The sequence below is a fragment of the Pteronotus mesoamericanus genome, unplaced genomic scaffold (genome assembly GCF_021234165.1).
Source record: "Pteronotus mesoamericanus isolate MK-2021 breed Mesoamerican mustached bat unplaced genomic scaffold, CSHL_Meso_final contig_20, whole genome shotgun sequence".
In the NCBI taxonomy this organism is placed as follows: Eukaryota; Metazoa; Chordata; class Mammalia; order Chiroptera; family Mormoopidae; genus Pteronotus; species Pteronotus mesoamericanus.
In genome coordinates, this window is record NW_026555085.1 from 21,947,102 (window position 1) to 21,964,903 (window position 17,802).

Genomic DNA, 17,802 nt, shown 5'->3' on the forward strand with positions numbered 1-17,802 from the left:
CAGCTATAATCACACTAAAGACAGAGTTTCACAACACATTTCCTAAAATTTTTTCTTAAGAAGTAAAGTAAAAGCTGATAAAAAAATTGAGTTAAGGTCAGAAACAGGTATTAAAAAGACATTTAAAACAAGTTGAGGGATTAGGCCAACATAGAGAGCAGTCTTAGCTGACTCTGAAAGCCATTTTTACTTTTTATTGCCTTCCACATATCTGGATTGCTGTGGGGGAAAAAAGAACAAAACCAAACCAGGGATAGTTAATTACCAGCTGGCTACATAATTAATTTTCTTTAAGGCATGTGATAGTTTCTAAGGAATTCTGAAAACATCGTTCCATTGGAAAAATGAATTTCATCTATTATGTCATAACTTTGTCCCCAGTAGAAAAGCCAGAAGAACAAAATCAGTTTTTGTGGAAAGAAACATGACTCTTATTTCATGGTGTTTCTAAACATCATTTGACAAATTTTTATGGAACAAAATATTCAACACCCCTTGAATATATGTGTTGTGTCTGAATAGTTTTAATTAGTTATCCTTTGCTCTTTCCTTTGAATTGGTTTAAAAATTTTTGAGCAATAAAATAATGCATAAATGCCTGGACTCTCAGGACAAACATTGGCATTTGGAAGAATGACTGGATGATTCATATTTGCTGTATGTCTATCACATTTGTCCTTTTGAAGGTGATTTATTAGGTCTTTATTCTGGAGTGTATTTTTTTTTCTGCTCCAAAGGCTATGAATGAATTCTTTGATGTTGTTCTTTGTCATGCACAACTTACTTTGTTCAGGGAACCTTACCTGTTGGAATATTTTTCTATTGAAGAATTTGCTTTTATGTCTAGTGACATTTATCATTATCTAAGGCCAGCTGCCTGACTTCTCTTCAGTGCTCTGTTTGTGGGGTTTGAACATCTATAAATGGAAACACTAGCTAACCAGAAATTATCGCCAGGGCTTTCTGATAGTGTCCTGGGCTTTCACAACTTGGAATGTCCTGTAATATCTAACATGTAAGCACGTCAGATCATTTTCTAGACAGAATCTGAATCTCTCTTTTTCTGTTCCTCTCTCTCCCTCTCTTTCAACATGGAATTTGAAAAACATGAAAAAGGAAGCTTATTAAATGAGAATTTAGAGGAGAAACTGACGGTAAGATTTGTGAGATTTAGTATATACAGATTTATAACATAATTGTCAGGGTGAAAAAGCAGTTGTCACGGATCAGAAAATTGTATTAGCCAGTCTATATTTTCGTGTTTCTCTGGTCAGCAACCTTGAATTTAAGAATTCCATGGGCTTTACTAAAAATAATGTAATAGTTATTAAAAAATTGTCATTACTAGAATGTGGACAAATTCGATTTGGTTACCTTCATTTTAAAAACCAGAATCAATTTACTTCAAGCCCTGTTTTGATTGACTCAATACTGAAAACTTATTTTATTTATTGCTATAAAGTTTAGCAAATGTTCAAGGTCTAATTTCTCTTGGAGATACTAGGAATATATGTCAAGGAAAATATAGAAGTATTATAGAATATTTTAATGTTTTATGGAATAAGTTAATGAACTTTTAATGTAAGGATAAAATTTATAGAAAAATTTTTTTCACTATAAAATTTTTAAAAGTAACTTTACCTTGATGCTAAAATATTAAACGTCAATGAACTATAGTGGTCACCTATATTTGCTCAAACAGAAATATACTATAATGTTGAGGAGAATCATGGTTCACCTCATAGGTATAAGAGGCTAATTATGTTTGTAAATTTATCATGTCTACAGAGTTCATGTTAGAAAAGGGCATGGCCAATTTTAATGGTAGTGCAAGTAGCAAAAAGTGAAACCACATCGACTATAAAACCATGGTTTCTTAAACGCATGAGAATGCATTGTTCTGAATGTCTGAAGTTCAGATTTATGCACTATTAATGATCATAATACTTGGATTATGAAAAAAAACATATTGGATTTAATCTCCTAAAGTGTATTAGAATTTCAAACTCTTAAAGAAATATATCGGATGAAATATAACCTTTCCTTAAAGGATTTAGGTCACACTTTTGAATATCAGTTGTGGAACTCGGTTCTGTGCGGTTGTCTAAATGCGTGATGGCCACACACATTTGCTTTTTGACTGTTTCTAAAAGCCATGTGTTATTGCAGAACTAACAGAGGTTTTATCTCAGAAAGGTCTGAGTGAGAATTCTTATTTCACACTTCTAAATGTAGGACTAGGGGGTTTTGTTTAAGCTTTCCAAGTCTTAGTTAATGTATTTGTGAGACAAGGAACAGTAATTCCTAATTTGAAGGCTGTCATAAGTATTAAAAATTTTAATGTATGTGAAATCCCTAGGCTGAAGCTGTGATTTGCAAACTGTTTTTGGCCTGACTCGCTTTGAAAGTACATGCCCAAAGCTTATTAATATAGAAAGAGAAAGCTTAAATACATTGCAAAGTGAAAGAAAAATTCAGATACATGCTAACCATAAAGATTTGCTTAGTGGTAATAAAACCTTTATGGAACCAGAGAGAGAGAGAGAGAGAGTAAATAAATACAAGAATCAAGAGTTGCTGTGTATTAGTGTGAAATGACCCAGATCTCCCTGGCAATCTTTTACAGGAAGTTTTGCAAATAAATATAGTGGACATGGGGCAAGTGAACAAAACTGAAAATGATCATTTATTATTTGAAGTGATTTGATGTATAAACATTTGACTTTCTGGAAGGGCAGGTTTTCTGTATGTCTGACTCTATCTTGAACAAAACTATCAATCTAGAGGTGAGAACCGAGAAAGTAGTACAAAATTTATGAACATTATTTTGAGGGAGAGGCTGAAGGCTAGTCTCTGATTAACTTCCAGAAGGTTGGAGGAAATATGGGGCAGATCAGAAGGCGTGAGAGCATCCAATCTGCCCTGGGAAGAGACAGTTCTCAGGGAGGGAGAGAACATCTCAAAGTTCAGTATTTGGGGCAAATAGAACTAGGTTCATAATTCAAATACCTTTCAGGTATAGGAATTCTGATGACATGGTTAGCTTATGTTCAGTGTCTCTACTTAAGAGAACTGGAAAATATATATCTTAGAAGGTTTTCAATAGAATTTATTTTAGTTAAACACTTTGGCTCTTTATATGAATAAACATTCTAAAAGTTCAACTCATTGAGCATTTTATTCCTTGCTAATACCAATGTAACATAGTATGACTGACTAGATTGCTGAATATAGTTTAAAATATATTTTTGTAGAGTTCAGTAAGTTCTGAAAATTATTATATTTATTCATTATAGTTTAGTTATAAAAAAATATTTTTAAAGGGTAGAATGTTTTGCCATTAAAGTATTTAAACATGCATATGTTATAGTATCATTGAGTAACAATACACATCTGATTTAAAATTAAAGGTGTACTTAAAAAAATCTTTATCATGAACAATGTTATGGTATTTATATATAATATAATTAAGCAATATGCATAGCTGGTTTTATTTGAAAAAAATTTAAGGTAAGATTTATAGCAAGTAAGAAAACCAAAGTTGGTAGATTTAAAAAAAATTATCAGTTTATTCTACCCAGAGATATAAACAAAAATAAAGTAGGTTTCTTTACTATATATCCAATATGAATCATGCCTTGCATTGGTGAGTGAATTGCTACCTTTAGCTATTGATGTTTTTGCCCTGGATTTGTTGCTCTTTGGTGAATAAAAGTAGATTTCTGGGTGCTTGACAATTGAAGGTGCTACTTTTACATCTAATCAGAAAAAATGTGTGATTTTTAAATCCTTCAAAATGTCCCAAATTTACCAATGCTAATCTAAATTTCTTACACATTGGTGGATATCACCCCACTTTTTCAAACATGAAAAAGAAAAATCAATTAGCATGGACTTAGAAGGACATTTTTACCCCTTGAAAAATCAGCATATTAAACCATGTTGAAAATATAGTCACGCCCGATTCCAAAAAATCAGATTATACTAAAAGTAATTTTTGTGGAGCATGGAGAGAGGGAGGGGGCTATTTTGTAACAATACAGTTCAGTTTTGTGGATTCCACAATAATTGGTGTTGGTGCTAAATGGATATTTTGTTTTTCCTGGTCAGGCTTTAATAACACTTATATCATGTTTTTCCCAAAATATGTTCCTTGGAACTCTGATCTTCCAAACTGCTCCACAAAAAGACGTTCTGGTCTGTTCTCAAGGACATTCATGAAACTTTGTGTAGGAAACCCACTATACAGTATATTGCCCTTTGGAGACTCATACTGTATTTTAAATACTGAAGGCTATGATATACTCTGGAGATTAATCTAGTGTTTGTTAAACTCCTTACCAATATAGTGCATTATAATGTGTGTATGCAATGATGGTGAATATTTTAAGTAGTATTCTCTGGAATAAACATCCTAAATGTTTGTGTCAACATATTAATTGTCTATGTTTTTACTGGTGAGTTGCAGTTTCAGAATAATGATACATACAACAATAAATTCAAGCTGGGATTGTATTTATAACATGAAGGTATTTTTGGAGTAATTTTAAAAAGAAGTACCTTTCTATTTAGTATGTTTTAATAAATAAGTAAAATTAAGTCAAGGAATCCTGACTACTCTCCAAACACTTTTTCTTTTAGATTAAATGCGTCAACAGAGAATTTCACTTACATTTATCCTTAACTGAAATTTCTTAATGAAAAAGAACAATTCATATATTAATATGAGTAAAAATGATCGTGTACCTCAGGATATTCTGATGTAATAGTGGTTTCTTTAAGAGATAATAAGACAAACAGATCTCATACATAAATCTAATAATTTCTATCACATTTGTGTATGTCTCAAGGGACAATTCTATCTTCCCAAGTAATAATGTCCAATAAATATCACAAATATAATGGCAACACGGGGATGTCATCCAACTGATTTTATTTTGAGGTTTGGTATACACAAATCAACACAGTAGACAATTTCTGAATGTCATAAATATCACTTTATTGAGTAAAAGTAGCTATCTGAGCTTGAGAAAGAAATTATGTCATCTGAATGTTTTTTATTTTAAACAGGATATATTTCATAGTAGAAGCTGAAAACATTTTAAATAATGGAATTTTTACTTTTTACATTTAAAATATTTTAAATTTATTTTGAATTTAATGGTGGAAGATGTTCAATGATATGTAAATTTACTTATGAGCTCACAAAAAATCTCAAGATCATGCCATTTCATTTTTAATACTATAATGAAAGAGAAAGAAACTGAAGAAAATACTGTGGACAAAATGTAAAAATACAGAAAACTATGCATTTTAAAATTCTGTGATAATTCAGTGAAGGGTAGCTCTATACATAAGGTTAAGTTGGTTATTAATTCATAGTTTAATTAGTAATTAAATAAAATTAATTATTTACTATGAAGAGATCTGTTGCAAACAAAAAACATGGGACTAGCACTTTGGTTATAATACCTGTGTTATTATCTCATGACAAGTTGAGTTTGCTGGAGAGCATCTTCAGAGATGCAACCTAGTGTCTACTAGATAGAAATGTCCTCAGAAGAAACAAAATGAGTCTTTCAAATCAAAACACATTTCGGAATGCCTATTTTGAACAAGACAGGGTACTAAGAGCTGCAGTGGAAACACACATGATAAAATCTTGGCCATCAAGAAGATTATTATGTTTTGGTTATATTTAAGTAGATTATGAAATACTAATGGTAAATTTTAGTAGCTTGGGAATATTCTAAGTGGACAAAATAAAAACATCCCAGATTTGTTTTTCTCACATGGATTTGCAACAGCAAGTCTATAGTCATCAGAATGTCTTAACAAAAGGGACAATTGTAAAGCATTTTATGCAGTAACATTTTATTTCATCATAATGTTTGGTGTTGGAGGAGGTCATCGAGAGGACATGACCACTGGTTCACTCATGAGTTGGACCCTGGGCAGTCAGAGGCTCCCCGCTAACTGCCGTCCATGGAATGTACATATGGCCTTCTGTTCCCACAGCGGGAGCTGTGTTCAAAGACACAGCCGTGGGAGCTATTGTTGAGAGCATCTGGGTGGCTTAGGGGACTGAACGCAGTTAAAACTTCTGTATAAACTTGAAGATTCTGGTGGGGAGGTGCAGAAATCTCCTCTTGCTGCCATCCAAGATAAGCTTCATATCTAAGTTCCTTTGCTTCTTAAACCTGCTGGAAACCAATCTGGAACACTCTGTCTCTTATGTCTCTCTTTGCTCTTCATGTAAAGGGCCCAGTTTCAAATTTCACCCAGGAAGCTTCCAATTTTTTGAACCAACATCTACGTCTATATTTATTTTTTTTAACTATCTAACTAGAATAATTGGTTACAGGTACTCAGTAAGCACTGACGTACCCGAAGAAAAAATTAATGCTGCTACTGTTTCTGATGTGTTATTTAGAGATTATTTTCAGTATGGCTTGAATGTTGTTTCTGATCTAGACATAATTCCTGACGAGATCTAAGTGGTAAATTTAGGGTCATAAATCTCTGGAGGGAAGGTACTTGATCTATATATCCTTATATAATAATCGAATGCCCTGGATCTGTACTAAACAAATTTTGGTAATCATCAAAATGAAGGAAAGATGAAAACAAACAATGACATTTCCTTTTCTTTTGCATTTTATTTTTTATTTTGGAAACCTCCTTTAATTTCTTTGTCAGTTGTAAGAGTGGACCAATGACTCTTGCTGTGTTCTGGATTTTACTGATAAAGTTGCATTGAACATCCATTTTTTCTGAATAGTCATTTTGGTGGTAGAGGATGTGAGATAATTTGTCTCCAAATGTTAAGCCCCTTACGCTGCTGGCTCATGGTTGCTTTTATGGGTGATGCCGTAGTGGAGAATGCAGGCATCCGGGCATCTTTAAGAATGCTGCGGGTCTCTCTACTACGTTTGTGGTGCTTCCTGTGCATTCTACAGCTCTATTCGGCACATCACCCAGGATGGCCCATTCAGCAACAGTATATTTTGAATTTATTATTTCCTTTTCTCCATAGAGGATCAGGGCTCTATAATAAGTTGATATTTAAAATACTCTGTGAAAATAATTATTTTCAAAAAAACCCAGATGGGCAGTAATGAGCAAAATTGTATGGTTAGTGTCTCAGAAAGTATCCTTCAACTGGAAGACAAGTGGAGGAGATTCAGAACTAGGATTCTCTGAAGGTCTGAACTCAGTGTAGCTTACATGGTTTTAGTAAGATTAATTTATTCCGAAATCTAAGGGAGATAAGAACTTCCTGAGAAGTAAATGAATTGGATATTAGGATTGGTCAGTCTGCACCTGGTATTAGAAAGTTCACTGATAATGTATTCCAAAGAATTGAGGCATCCCTTAAGCATCATGAGTAATAAGATTCTGGTTTTACTCCAGCTGAAGATAAATAGTTGCAAAAAGTAGCAATGAATCCTAATCAATTGGTAGGTCAAAGTGAAAAACTAAATAATTGGTCTTAAGTCTCTTTGTATAAGAAGTAATCCCACTCTGACCTCTTTCTGGTCTCCTTTCCATAGAGCCAGTAACAAATGAAATTTTAAAAATACCTGAAGAATCTGTAGCATGAAATTTAAAAAAAGAAAGAAGGAGATGAAGTACTATGATAATGGTGGACTATGGAGATCAATGGGAAATTACTTAGCAGTGGGAACCGACAGCGTAGTGGGCATAATTGCAGAACGTTGAGTTCTGCGTAACGTAGAATGATAAATGGCAGAATGATGAGACTGGAGAAATGGTGAGTTAGGGTAGATGAGTGCATGCAGGTGTTCTGAATACCATGGTGCCTATCTATCACAACTCTGTGTGTGTGTGTGTGTGTGTGTGTGTGTGTGTATGATGATGGGGACTTCTCCCAAAGAAGAGGCCTTCTGTTTCTTCCTAAGTGCCCTCTAGTGTGGTGAAAAGCATGCTATGTCTGAGTTTAGGAGGCTGGTATTGGTGTTAAATTTGTGTTTGTGTGGCCTTAGACAAATCACTGAATGCTTTGGTTTTGTTATCTACAAAGTAAGAGGCTGGGTTGGATTTGGAAAGATTGCTATGCTCTTTAGAATTTTATTAGTCTGCAGAAAGTGTTCCTTGGCTGTGTACTTATTAAATCCTTTCCGTGCCACATAGTGCCTGATTATACCAACATTAGAAACCTTCAAATAGTTAATATTTTTATGTCATCACTGAACCAATGTAAAATAAAAGTTCTTGTTATTGGATTAAACCTTTTTTTGTAGTACAGAAAATTCACAGTTTAGTACTCATGAGTTGAATTGCATATATTTTCCCTGAGAAGCAACAATGATTTGAAAATTGAATCATAGGTGAAAATGATAAAATATATGAAGAAAGTAACCTCAATATTAATATTGAAATATCAAAACAAAGCATTCTATTTTCTCATAATATTATATAAAATAAAGTGGTTGCAGTGTTTTCATCAGGAATAAAAATTTAGAAAACATAAGATCAATGTTTTAGATGTTATTTCTAAAATGGTTTCTTTAGCTCTTCTTCATTGCCTTTTGTAGTTCTCGCTGCTCCCTGCGATATACCTGACACAGATATCTCCGTCCCTTTGCAACTCTAATTTTAGTCCCTTTGCATCGCTGGAGGCTGGGGAAAAGGTGGACTGTGTAGAAATGGCAAAATCCTAGCCACCATTTCCATTTTTCTTATTCCTTTAAGAAAAATGAGGGCTACGTTTATGGAACCCGGGGAGGGGAGGTGGAAGTAAAGTGAAACTGATAAGGATCCAGATTTCTACACTATGGTTCAAATGAAGTTCTTGAAGCCATCCTGTCCTTTGAAAACCACTGCTGACTAAAGCAGTGTCTGCTGATAATGTAAGTCTGAGATGTACTGTTTCAGTGCATCTTTTGATACAGCTCTGTGCGATGGTGAATAACAGAAGGGAGGTGGATTGCAGGCTTTAACTGAGCTGAGCTTTCACAGTGACGTTTATAACACACTGTATGTGTGGCGAAATATTTTTTAGGTTCTCACTGTGGGAATTACAATTACTTACATATCTAGTTATTCCATCTCAAGTACAGCTCCCCTCAGGGAATGACAAATAGACTGTTGTATTAGTGATGTAATTGCTTGAGAGTCATGGGCTTTATTTTGCTACATGAGCTTCATAAATATAAGGAAGTGATTTTTAAAAATGGTGAGAAGATGTCTGTAGTTTAATTGCTGGTCTTTCTCTTTTATTTATAGCCTAAACATTTCTCGAAGGGCCTTTCATCAATTTTCTTCTCAGTTAATGGGAATTTTCTTTGCATGTATAGCTTCTGTAGAAGACGTCACCTCCAGTTTGTTCTCCTAAAAAGGCCTTGTGCCCTTGTCAGAATGTAGCAATTCAGAGACCACCTCATGCTTTTAAATACTAACTTGATGACATTCATCCCAGGAGCAGATGAGAAAGCCCACAGTATTGCTTTCCTGAACCTGTTAATAATTTCTCTGGGATATCATGTCCTAGTGGGAGACTGAAGGAGGAAAATGTCAGCATGAATTAATAAGCTTATCACACAGAGTTCTTTTAGAATGTGTGAAGGAAAAAAGGGGAATAGAAGTTTTTCATTCTTATTTTGTTTTTCTAGCCGAGTTCAGCTTTCATTCTGGGAATTCCTGCCTGTTTTATTGTTCCATCTACTTTTGCTCACTCATTCATTCATTCATTCATTCATTCATCCACTTGTCCATTCTGGGAGTCCTTTGGTTGCAGCTTGTTGGCCTCCTGGCTGCTTCTACTATTTTGCATGGGGTGTGGAAGGAGAAGGGGGAGTTGATCTTAGAGATTTTCAATGAATTCTCTTCTTTGAAATCCTACCACAGTCACACCCGCTATGGAATTTGCCTTCCTTGACTCTGGATGGCCCTGTTGAGTTTGAAAAAACACTTATCACGGCCCCTTCCTGGCTGCAGCTCTGCTTTGTCTAAAAGTATACCTCCAACACCTTTTCATCTTCCAGAAATTTATAATATGCTTTTTCATGCTTATGCCTCTCCCCTTCCATATCTCTTATTGTTGTGGTTATATGCTTTTTAAAATTCCTTTACTGTATTTTAATGGGGTCAAGAAAAAGATATGAGGGAAACTTATGTGTTCCATCAGCCATCTTGAACCAGAACCCCCTCAATTTATTTTTAAAGCTCTTCATTAATGCTTTATGTTTTCAATAGGTAGTGATTGTTGTGGAACATCCTATTCTTTATTGAGAGATAAATGTCATTATATGGAACTATTGCATAGGATATGTTAAATAGCATGCCAAAAAAATTCTGAACATACAACAAAAAAAAATTTATGCCAACTTTAAAAGTTTGGAAATTGAAAATAAAAAAAGTTATAGTTTTTTAAAAAAGATTTTATTTATTTATTTTTAGAGAGGGGGAGGGGGGAGAGAGAGAGAGAAATATCAATGTGTGGTTGCCTCTTGTGCACCCCCTACTGGGGATCTGGCCCGCAACCCAGGCATGTACCTGACTGCGTATTGAACTAGTGACCCTTTGATTCACAGGCCAGCATTCAATCCACTGAGCCACACCAGCCAGGGCAAAAAAAGTTATAGTTTTTACTCTTGTTTGTGCCAGAGTGATTTTGATGGTTAAATGCAAGGACTGTAGGGCAGGGTTCAAATCTAGGCTCTAGTGCTCAATCTATATAAGCTACAATTTCCTCATCTGTAAAATGGGAAATGACTTGCCTGGGAGGCATATGTTTTATGGACTGACATGACAAAATCTTTGAAAACTTCCCATGGATAATATGCACTGAATATTCATTAGTGTAACAAGAATAACAGTGGTATATAGTCACTTCTTATGTTTGGAGAAACCCTAGATTTGTGATTGGTGTTTGTTCTCTTGAAACTGATGATATGTTTTTTCAAACTGACTATTAGACCAGAGGCAATGCTTACTTTCCCACCATGAAGTGGGCCATCATTGAAACTTTGTTAAATTTCAATTTTATGCCTGTCCTGTGAAGACTGACAGAGATTTAAAAATAAGAGTGTTATAAATAAGTATTATAAGACTTCTGGTTAAGATGGAGGTATAAGTAAACATGGCTCACCTCCTTGCACAACCACATCAAAGTTATAACTGAACTACAGAAAAGCCATCACTTAGAACCATCAGAAGTTGAGTTCAATGGAAATCTGACAACTATGGAATTAAAGAAACCATATCTATCCAGACTGGCAGGAGACACAAAAATATGGAGATGTGGAACCATGAACCAGGCTGGTCCCACACACACATGTTGTAGATAAAAATCTGAGAGGGATATTTTGGGAGTGAAGGGTCCCAACCCCACAGCAGGCCCTGCTGCCCAGGGTTCCAGTGTCAGGAAGGTAAGTCCCATAACTTCTGGCTGTAAAAACCAGCAGCGTTTGAGTCAGTGAAAGGAACTACTGTATTCCCAAGAGATGCATCTTAAAGGGCCCACACATGGACTTACTCAGGCTCACTCCCTCTGAGCTTCAGTGCTAGGGGCACAGCTTGAAAGGTACCCTTGTTATACAGGGAGGAGCTGAAGTGTGCAGCATCAAAGCAAGAGCTGTGAGATAGCTTTCTCCCAGACAGAAAGTCCAGCAGAGGCCATTGTTCCTTTTCTGAGCCCTTCCCACACAGAGCCACACAGCTGGCAGGCTGGTGTCATACCTGAGACTCCATCAACCTGGCTCACACAGTTTGGGTTTTCTCTGCCCTGGGGAATCCCTGAAGCTCGAGGCCTCACCCAACTTACAGCCCACTCAGGCTGCTAACTATGGCTTTTCCATATGAATGGCTGGACTAGGCTCAGGCTCCACATCTTTTTAAATACTCTTCATCAGACAACAACAGAACTCAGTGAGCTTCCAGCCCCCATACCTCCAGCTAAGCAGCCACAGGCCTGGCACTAACAGCAGCCAGCTTTGGATCACAGTTTGGCTTTGCCTGGGAACCTCCAAGCTCAGCACAAGTAGCAGCCATCTGCAGATTGCTTTGTAGCTCATGCTGGGTGGCATCAGGTGGAACACAGGTGGTGGCTGACACAGGAAACCCCAAAGCCTGCGCACCCAGTGGACAGCTACAGACCACATTGGAACACCACCATCCTGCCCAGGCACAGCTTATTCTCCATGGAGGGCAGAGGTTGGTGGTCAGTAGTCACAGACAGTCCTTGCAGCTGTCTGGCTGGGCTAAATCCCTCCCATTGACTTGCCAAAAGCAATCAAGTCCCAACTACAAGAGGAGGGTGTACTCAGCCACACAAAGGGTGCATCTCAAGTACCCAGCTTGGGTGATGGGGGGCTGTGCCACTGGACCCTGCAGGGCACTTATTACATTAGGCCATGCTTGTAAACCAGGGAATCATAGACGCTCTAGTTAATAAATAAATACACACACAGGGAGGCTGCCAAAATAAGACAAAGAAACAAGACCCAAATGAAAGGATGGATCCAAACTCCAGAAAAAGAACTGAACAAAATGGAGATTAGCAAATTATTGGATGCACAATTCAGAACACTAGTTACAAGGATGCTCAGGGAACGTACTGAGTACCTCAGCAGCATAAATAAATACAGGTGGAAATGAAAGATATACTAATGAAAATAAAGAACAATTTACAGGGAATCAATAATAGAATGGATGAAGCCGAGAATCAAAGCAATGATATGGAACATAAGAGAACAAAAAACAACCAATCAGAACAACAAGAAGAAAAAAGAATCTAAAAAAAATGAGGACAGTTTAAGCAATCTCTGAGACAGCTTCAAGAGGTCCAATATTTGTATCATAGGGGTGCCAGAAGGAGAAGAGAACGAACAAGAAATTGGAAATTTATTTGAAAAAATAATGAAAGAAAACATCCTTTATATGGTGAAGGAAATAGATATGCAAGTCCAGGAAGTACAGAGAGTCTCAGACAAGATGGATGCAAACAGGCCCACACCAAGACATATCATAATTAAAATGCCAAAGATTAAAGATAAAGAGAGAATCTTAAAAGCAGCAAAAGTAATTAGTTACCTAAAGGGGAATTCCCATATAAGAATGTCAGCTGATTTCTCAAAAAAAACAAACAAACAAACCCAAAAAGCCAAAACCATTTCAGACCAGAAGGCATTGGCAAGAAGTATTCAAAGTCATGAAAAGCAGGGACCCACAGCTAAGATTGCTCTAGCCGGCCAAGCTAGGTAGAGATCATTTAGAATCAAAAGGCAGATAAAGAGCTTTCCAGACAAGAAAAAAGTAAAGGAGTTCATCATCACCAAACCAAAATTTAGTGAGATGGTGAAGGGCCCTATTTAAGAAAAAGAAGATCAAAACTATGAACAATAAAAAGGCAGTAAGTACATACTTTTCAACAACTGAATCTAAAAAACAAACTAAGAAAACAAGAAGAACAGAGAGAGAATCATGGATATGGAGAGCATTTTGATGGTTGTCAGATGGGAAGGTTTTGGAGGAACAGGCGAAGAGGTGAGGGGATTAAGAAGTACAAATAGGTAGTTACTGGATAGCCAGGGGGATGTAAAGTACAGCACAGGAAATGGAGCAGCCAAAGAACCTAAATGCATGACCCATGGACATGAACAATGGTGGGGGGATTGCCTGAGGGGGTGGGGGCTTTGGCATAGGGGAACAAAGGGGAAAATGTCGGGACAACTGTAATAGCATAACCAGTAAAATATAATTTAAATAAAAAAATAAAAGTGTTTAAAACATTGAGAATAATTATATTACATGAATGCAAATACTACATAGAGATTGGACTAAATGGCTAAATTATGAGTTGTAATTAATTAGGACAATATCTCATAATGGTTTATACAATTAAAAAAGCATATTCCAAACTGCTAGATTTATCAAAGCAGGATATCTATACGAGGGGAAGAATATAGGTAAGTAGAAGGAAGGTTATGGGAAGAAGGCATCCTGAGGTGTGTGTGTGTGTAAAATGTTCAAAAGAAGAACATAGATATGGTTAGCAGCAATGTCTGATTTTTAAGTTTTAAATCTAGAAACTATTTATCGTGTGCAGAATATTGTACCTTATGTCTCTTACCTTTATTTGGAATTTTACTTCCCTGCATGTAAAATACTTTCCTGTGAATGGAACACTTCCAAAAGTTAGTTTTTTTAAATTTAAGTGTATTTCTAGAAAACATGTAATTTCATATATTTCAAGTAAAACTGTAAATTATTACAACTTTTCTGGAGCATAATATGTATTGAGGGCTTAAATACTTATATATTTACTGGCCAGGTACTTTTACTCTAGGATTCTGTTTGAAGTGAAGAAATACACAAATATTTAGTTATAATGATGTTATTGCAGTGCTTTTTATAGAATATTATTCACAGCCCTAGCTGGCATGGCTCAGTGGATAGAGTGCCAGCCTGCAAACAGAAATGTCACTGGTTTGATTCCCCATCAGTGTACAGGCCTGGGGTTGCAGGCCAGGTTCCAAGTTGGGGGTGTCTGGTAGGCAACTGATTGATGTTTCTCTCACACATTGATGTTTTGCTCCCTCTTGCTCTCTTCCCCTCTCTCTAAAAAAAAAAAAAATAAATGAAGTCTTTTAAACAAATAAAATATTTTTCACAAGTAAATATAATGGGCATGGTAGGGAAATTATCGATCGATGATAACATAAAAGGATATAGTGGACAATATACTCCATTTTTTAAACAAAAATACAGATATTATGCAAAGAGGAATGATCCTTCTATGAACCCTATATGTTGGCAGAACATTAACAGGCAAATCAGGGGATATATATGTGCAGCACATCTCTCATATCTAAATCATAGAATCTTTTATTAAAAAGATTTTATTTATTCACTTTCAGAGAGAGGGGAAGGAAGGGAGAGAGAGAAATATCAATATGAGAGAGAAACAGCCATCTTCTCATAAGCACCCCAACTGGGGACTGAACCCACAACCTAGGCGTGTGCTCTGTCCAGGGATTGAACCAGTGACCTTTCATTTTGTGGAATGATGCTCAACCAACTGAGCCACAGTGGTCAGGACTAAACCATAGTATCTTTATAGTCCAAATAAAGGCACTATTATCATGGATTGAATTATATTTTTTAGGTTTACTAGTATTTCAAATAGCTCACAATGACTTTCTTCATAATAACCTCAATGTTTTATGATCCTGATGAACTGATGAGATTTTATCAGAGAAGAATGCAATGTAAGCAGATATTTGGTATTTTATTCTTCATCTGAGAGATTTATAGACACCTTGAGTGCTTTCATCCTTTTGCCTAAATAGCCTTGACAGCCAGCAGACCTCAAATTCTTTAAGGTCAGGAACTTAATTTTCCTGGCACCTAGCCCTGTGTCTGATGCATGGCAAGTGGTACTCAATAAATGTTAGTTAAGTGGCATAGGCATGACTTTTACCTGGTCCTCTTGTGTGTGCCTGTGGATTCCTAACTAAGCCTAAACTGAATCCACTTTAAGGTTCAGCCACACCTGGAGAACTTCTAGTGTGACACTTTGAAAGGATTGTTTTTAAGTGACATTAAGGAGCCTCCCAGGCAGAGACTCCTCCCCAGGTCCTGAGGGAAAAGAACAGATGAGATACTTACGTTTTTTGTTCAGGGAAAATGAGAGGCCCTGAGTATGGCAGGCTGCCTCCCCTTCTGATTGACTTCTAACTCAATCTCATCAGTTTTGCTTGTGAGTAAAAATGGAAGGAGTTGTCTTTCATAAAATCTTTGAGCAATGTGTAGAACACTAAATGCCCACGTGCTTGGTGCTAGCAGCTTCGACAGAGGCATCAGCACCCTCAGCACAGAGCGCTGGACACCTTGGTGTGGCCTTCCTTCATCAGGCAGCCATGGCGTAGGTGGCAGAATTGCAGATTGGCATTGACAGTAACAAGTCAGAATGTGACAGGAGGAAAATGGCAGACTCCCTACCTGTTAGCTGAAGTCCTAGCTCACAGAACAATGATGTGGTTTTAAGGTTGCGGACTTTCTCACAGCCGGTAGAAGTACAGCCATAGAGATGCTATTTTAAGTACGATTTTTAATCATTAGTTTTACCTTATTTTTGCTTCCAAAATATGTGTATATATAATTTACTTGTGAAAATTAAGCACTACAAGAAATGATGTTTAGTATTAGATATTTTCAAGTACCTGGAAACTCTTTACCACCAGCAGTTATAATTGAAGAGATATTAAGGTAATCAATAAAACCTGAATTACCTTTGATGATTTTTATGTTTACTTTTGAGTTTATATTTTGCTTAGATTCTTTTTCTTGATTAATCAAATTTCAATGCTGAGAGGTGGATTCTTCTCTCTCATACTCTGCAATAACAACTGTAGAGTAGAGCTGAGGTAGAACAGAGTACTTGAGATATCTGGAATTCTTGTGCATTTGGTTTTGGTTTGTTTTTATAATACTTGAGATGTAAAAGCAATCATTTTTTTTGTTCTGCCAGGTACAGTAGCCCTCTTTATCTGTGGTTTTGCCTTCCATGGTTTCAGTTACTCACAGGCAACCACAGTTCAATATATTAAATGGAAAAATAAAGAAAGAAACAATGCGTAAGATTTAAATAGCTTACCATTCTGAATAGTGTGATGAAATTTCATGCCATCCCTTTCTAGAGGCGAAGCATCCCTTTGTCCAGCGTCTCCACGCTGCAGATGCTCTGTGCCAGTAGTCACTTAGCTGCCCTCTTGGTTATCAGATGGACTACAGTAGTATTGCAGTGCTTGTGTTCAAGTCACCCCTATTTTACTTAAAAATGACTCCGAAGTGCAAGAGTAGTGATGTTGGTGACTTGGATATGCCCAAGAGGAGCTGTAAGTGCATCCTTTAAGTAAAAAAGGTGAGTACAGTACAATAAGATATTTTGAGAAAGACCACATTCACACAATTTTCATTGCAATACATTATAATTGTTCTATTTTATTATTAGTTATTGTTTTTAATCTCTTACTACGTCTAATACAAATTAAACTTTACCACAGGTACGTATATATAAGAAAAAGCATAGTGTATATACAGGGCTTGTTACTTCTGCAGTTTCCAGCATCCACTGTGGTCTTGGAACATATGCCCCTCAGAGAAGGGTGGACTACTATATTTATATTTGTTGGTACAATTTTAGATTGATACTTATCAGTAATTGTAGGAAAGAGTGAGCCTATAACTCTAAAGGCACCAAGTGTACCCACATTTTTCTGAGTATGTCTTTTTTGTTGATGTTCTATCATTAATGAAGGGAAGATATTGGTGTTTTAATTCAGTAGCCCAAATAGTTTAAGACATTAATCTTACAAAGTATTTAATTGAATTTTTAATGTAAAACTAAATATCTGTTTACTGATAGTTTAAGAAAAACTGAATAATTTTGCCTAAGTGATGATAATATCAATGATAGCTAGAGCATGTCCCACATTCTGAGAAGAAGCTGAAGTACTTCACTCGCAGTCTTCACCACAGCTCTAGGTAGATGATGCTATTCCCATTTTACAGTTGAAATAAGTCTTACATCAGTTGCTGGGACATATAGAAAGTAAGTGGAAGTGTCTGACCTCAGGACAACCTGAGTCCAGAATCCCCGCTCCTAACCACCCCTATATCCCTCTCATGACAGACCCAGGACCTCAGCTCCCCTTTTGGGTGATTTTCTGTTTTCCTCAGGACAAGTGCGTAATTTGTGTTTACTCCAATGCACAACAATCAAATAATCAAAGCTGATATTTACCTCAAGGGGACTTTATTAAATAATAGTCTTTG

General features: G+C 36.2%; 1 protein-coding gene across 5 annotated transcripts in view; it reads left to right on the forward strand.

The window, feature by feature from the left end:
* Positions 1–1,022: 1,022 nt before the first annotated feature.
* Positions 1,023–17,802, forward strand: part of MLIP (muscular LMNA interacting protein) — a 231,554-nt gene continuing 214,774 nt past the window's right edge. For all 5 annotated transcript variants that reach the window (XM_054569496.1, XM_054569500.1, XM_054569498.1 and 2 more), the window contains exon 1: positions 1,023–1,154. In XM_054569496.1, coding sequence (XP_054425471.1) covers positions 1,092–1,154 — 63 coding nt within the window. In that variant the 5' untranslated portion in view covers positions 1,023–1,091. The remainder of the gene's footprint in view (positions 1,155–17,802) is intronic.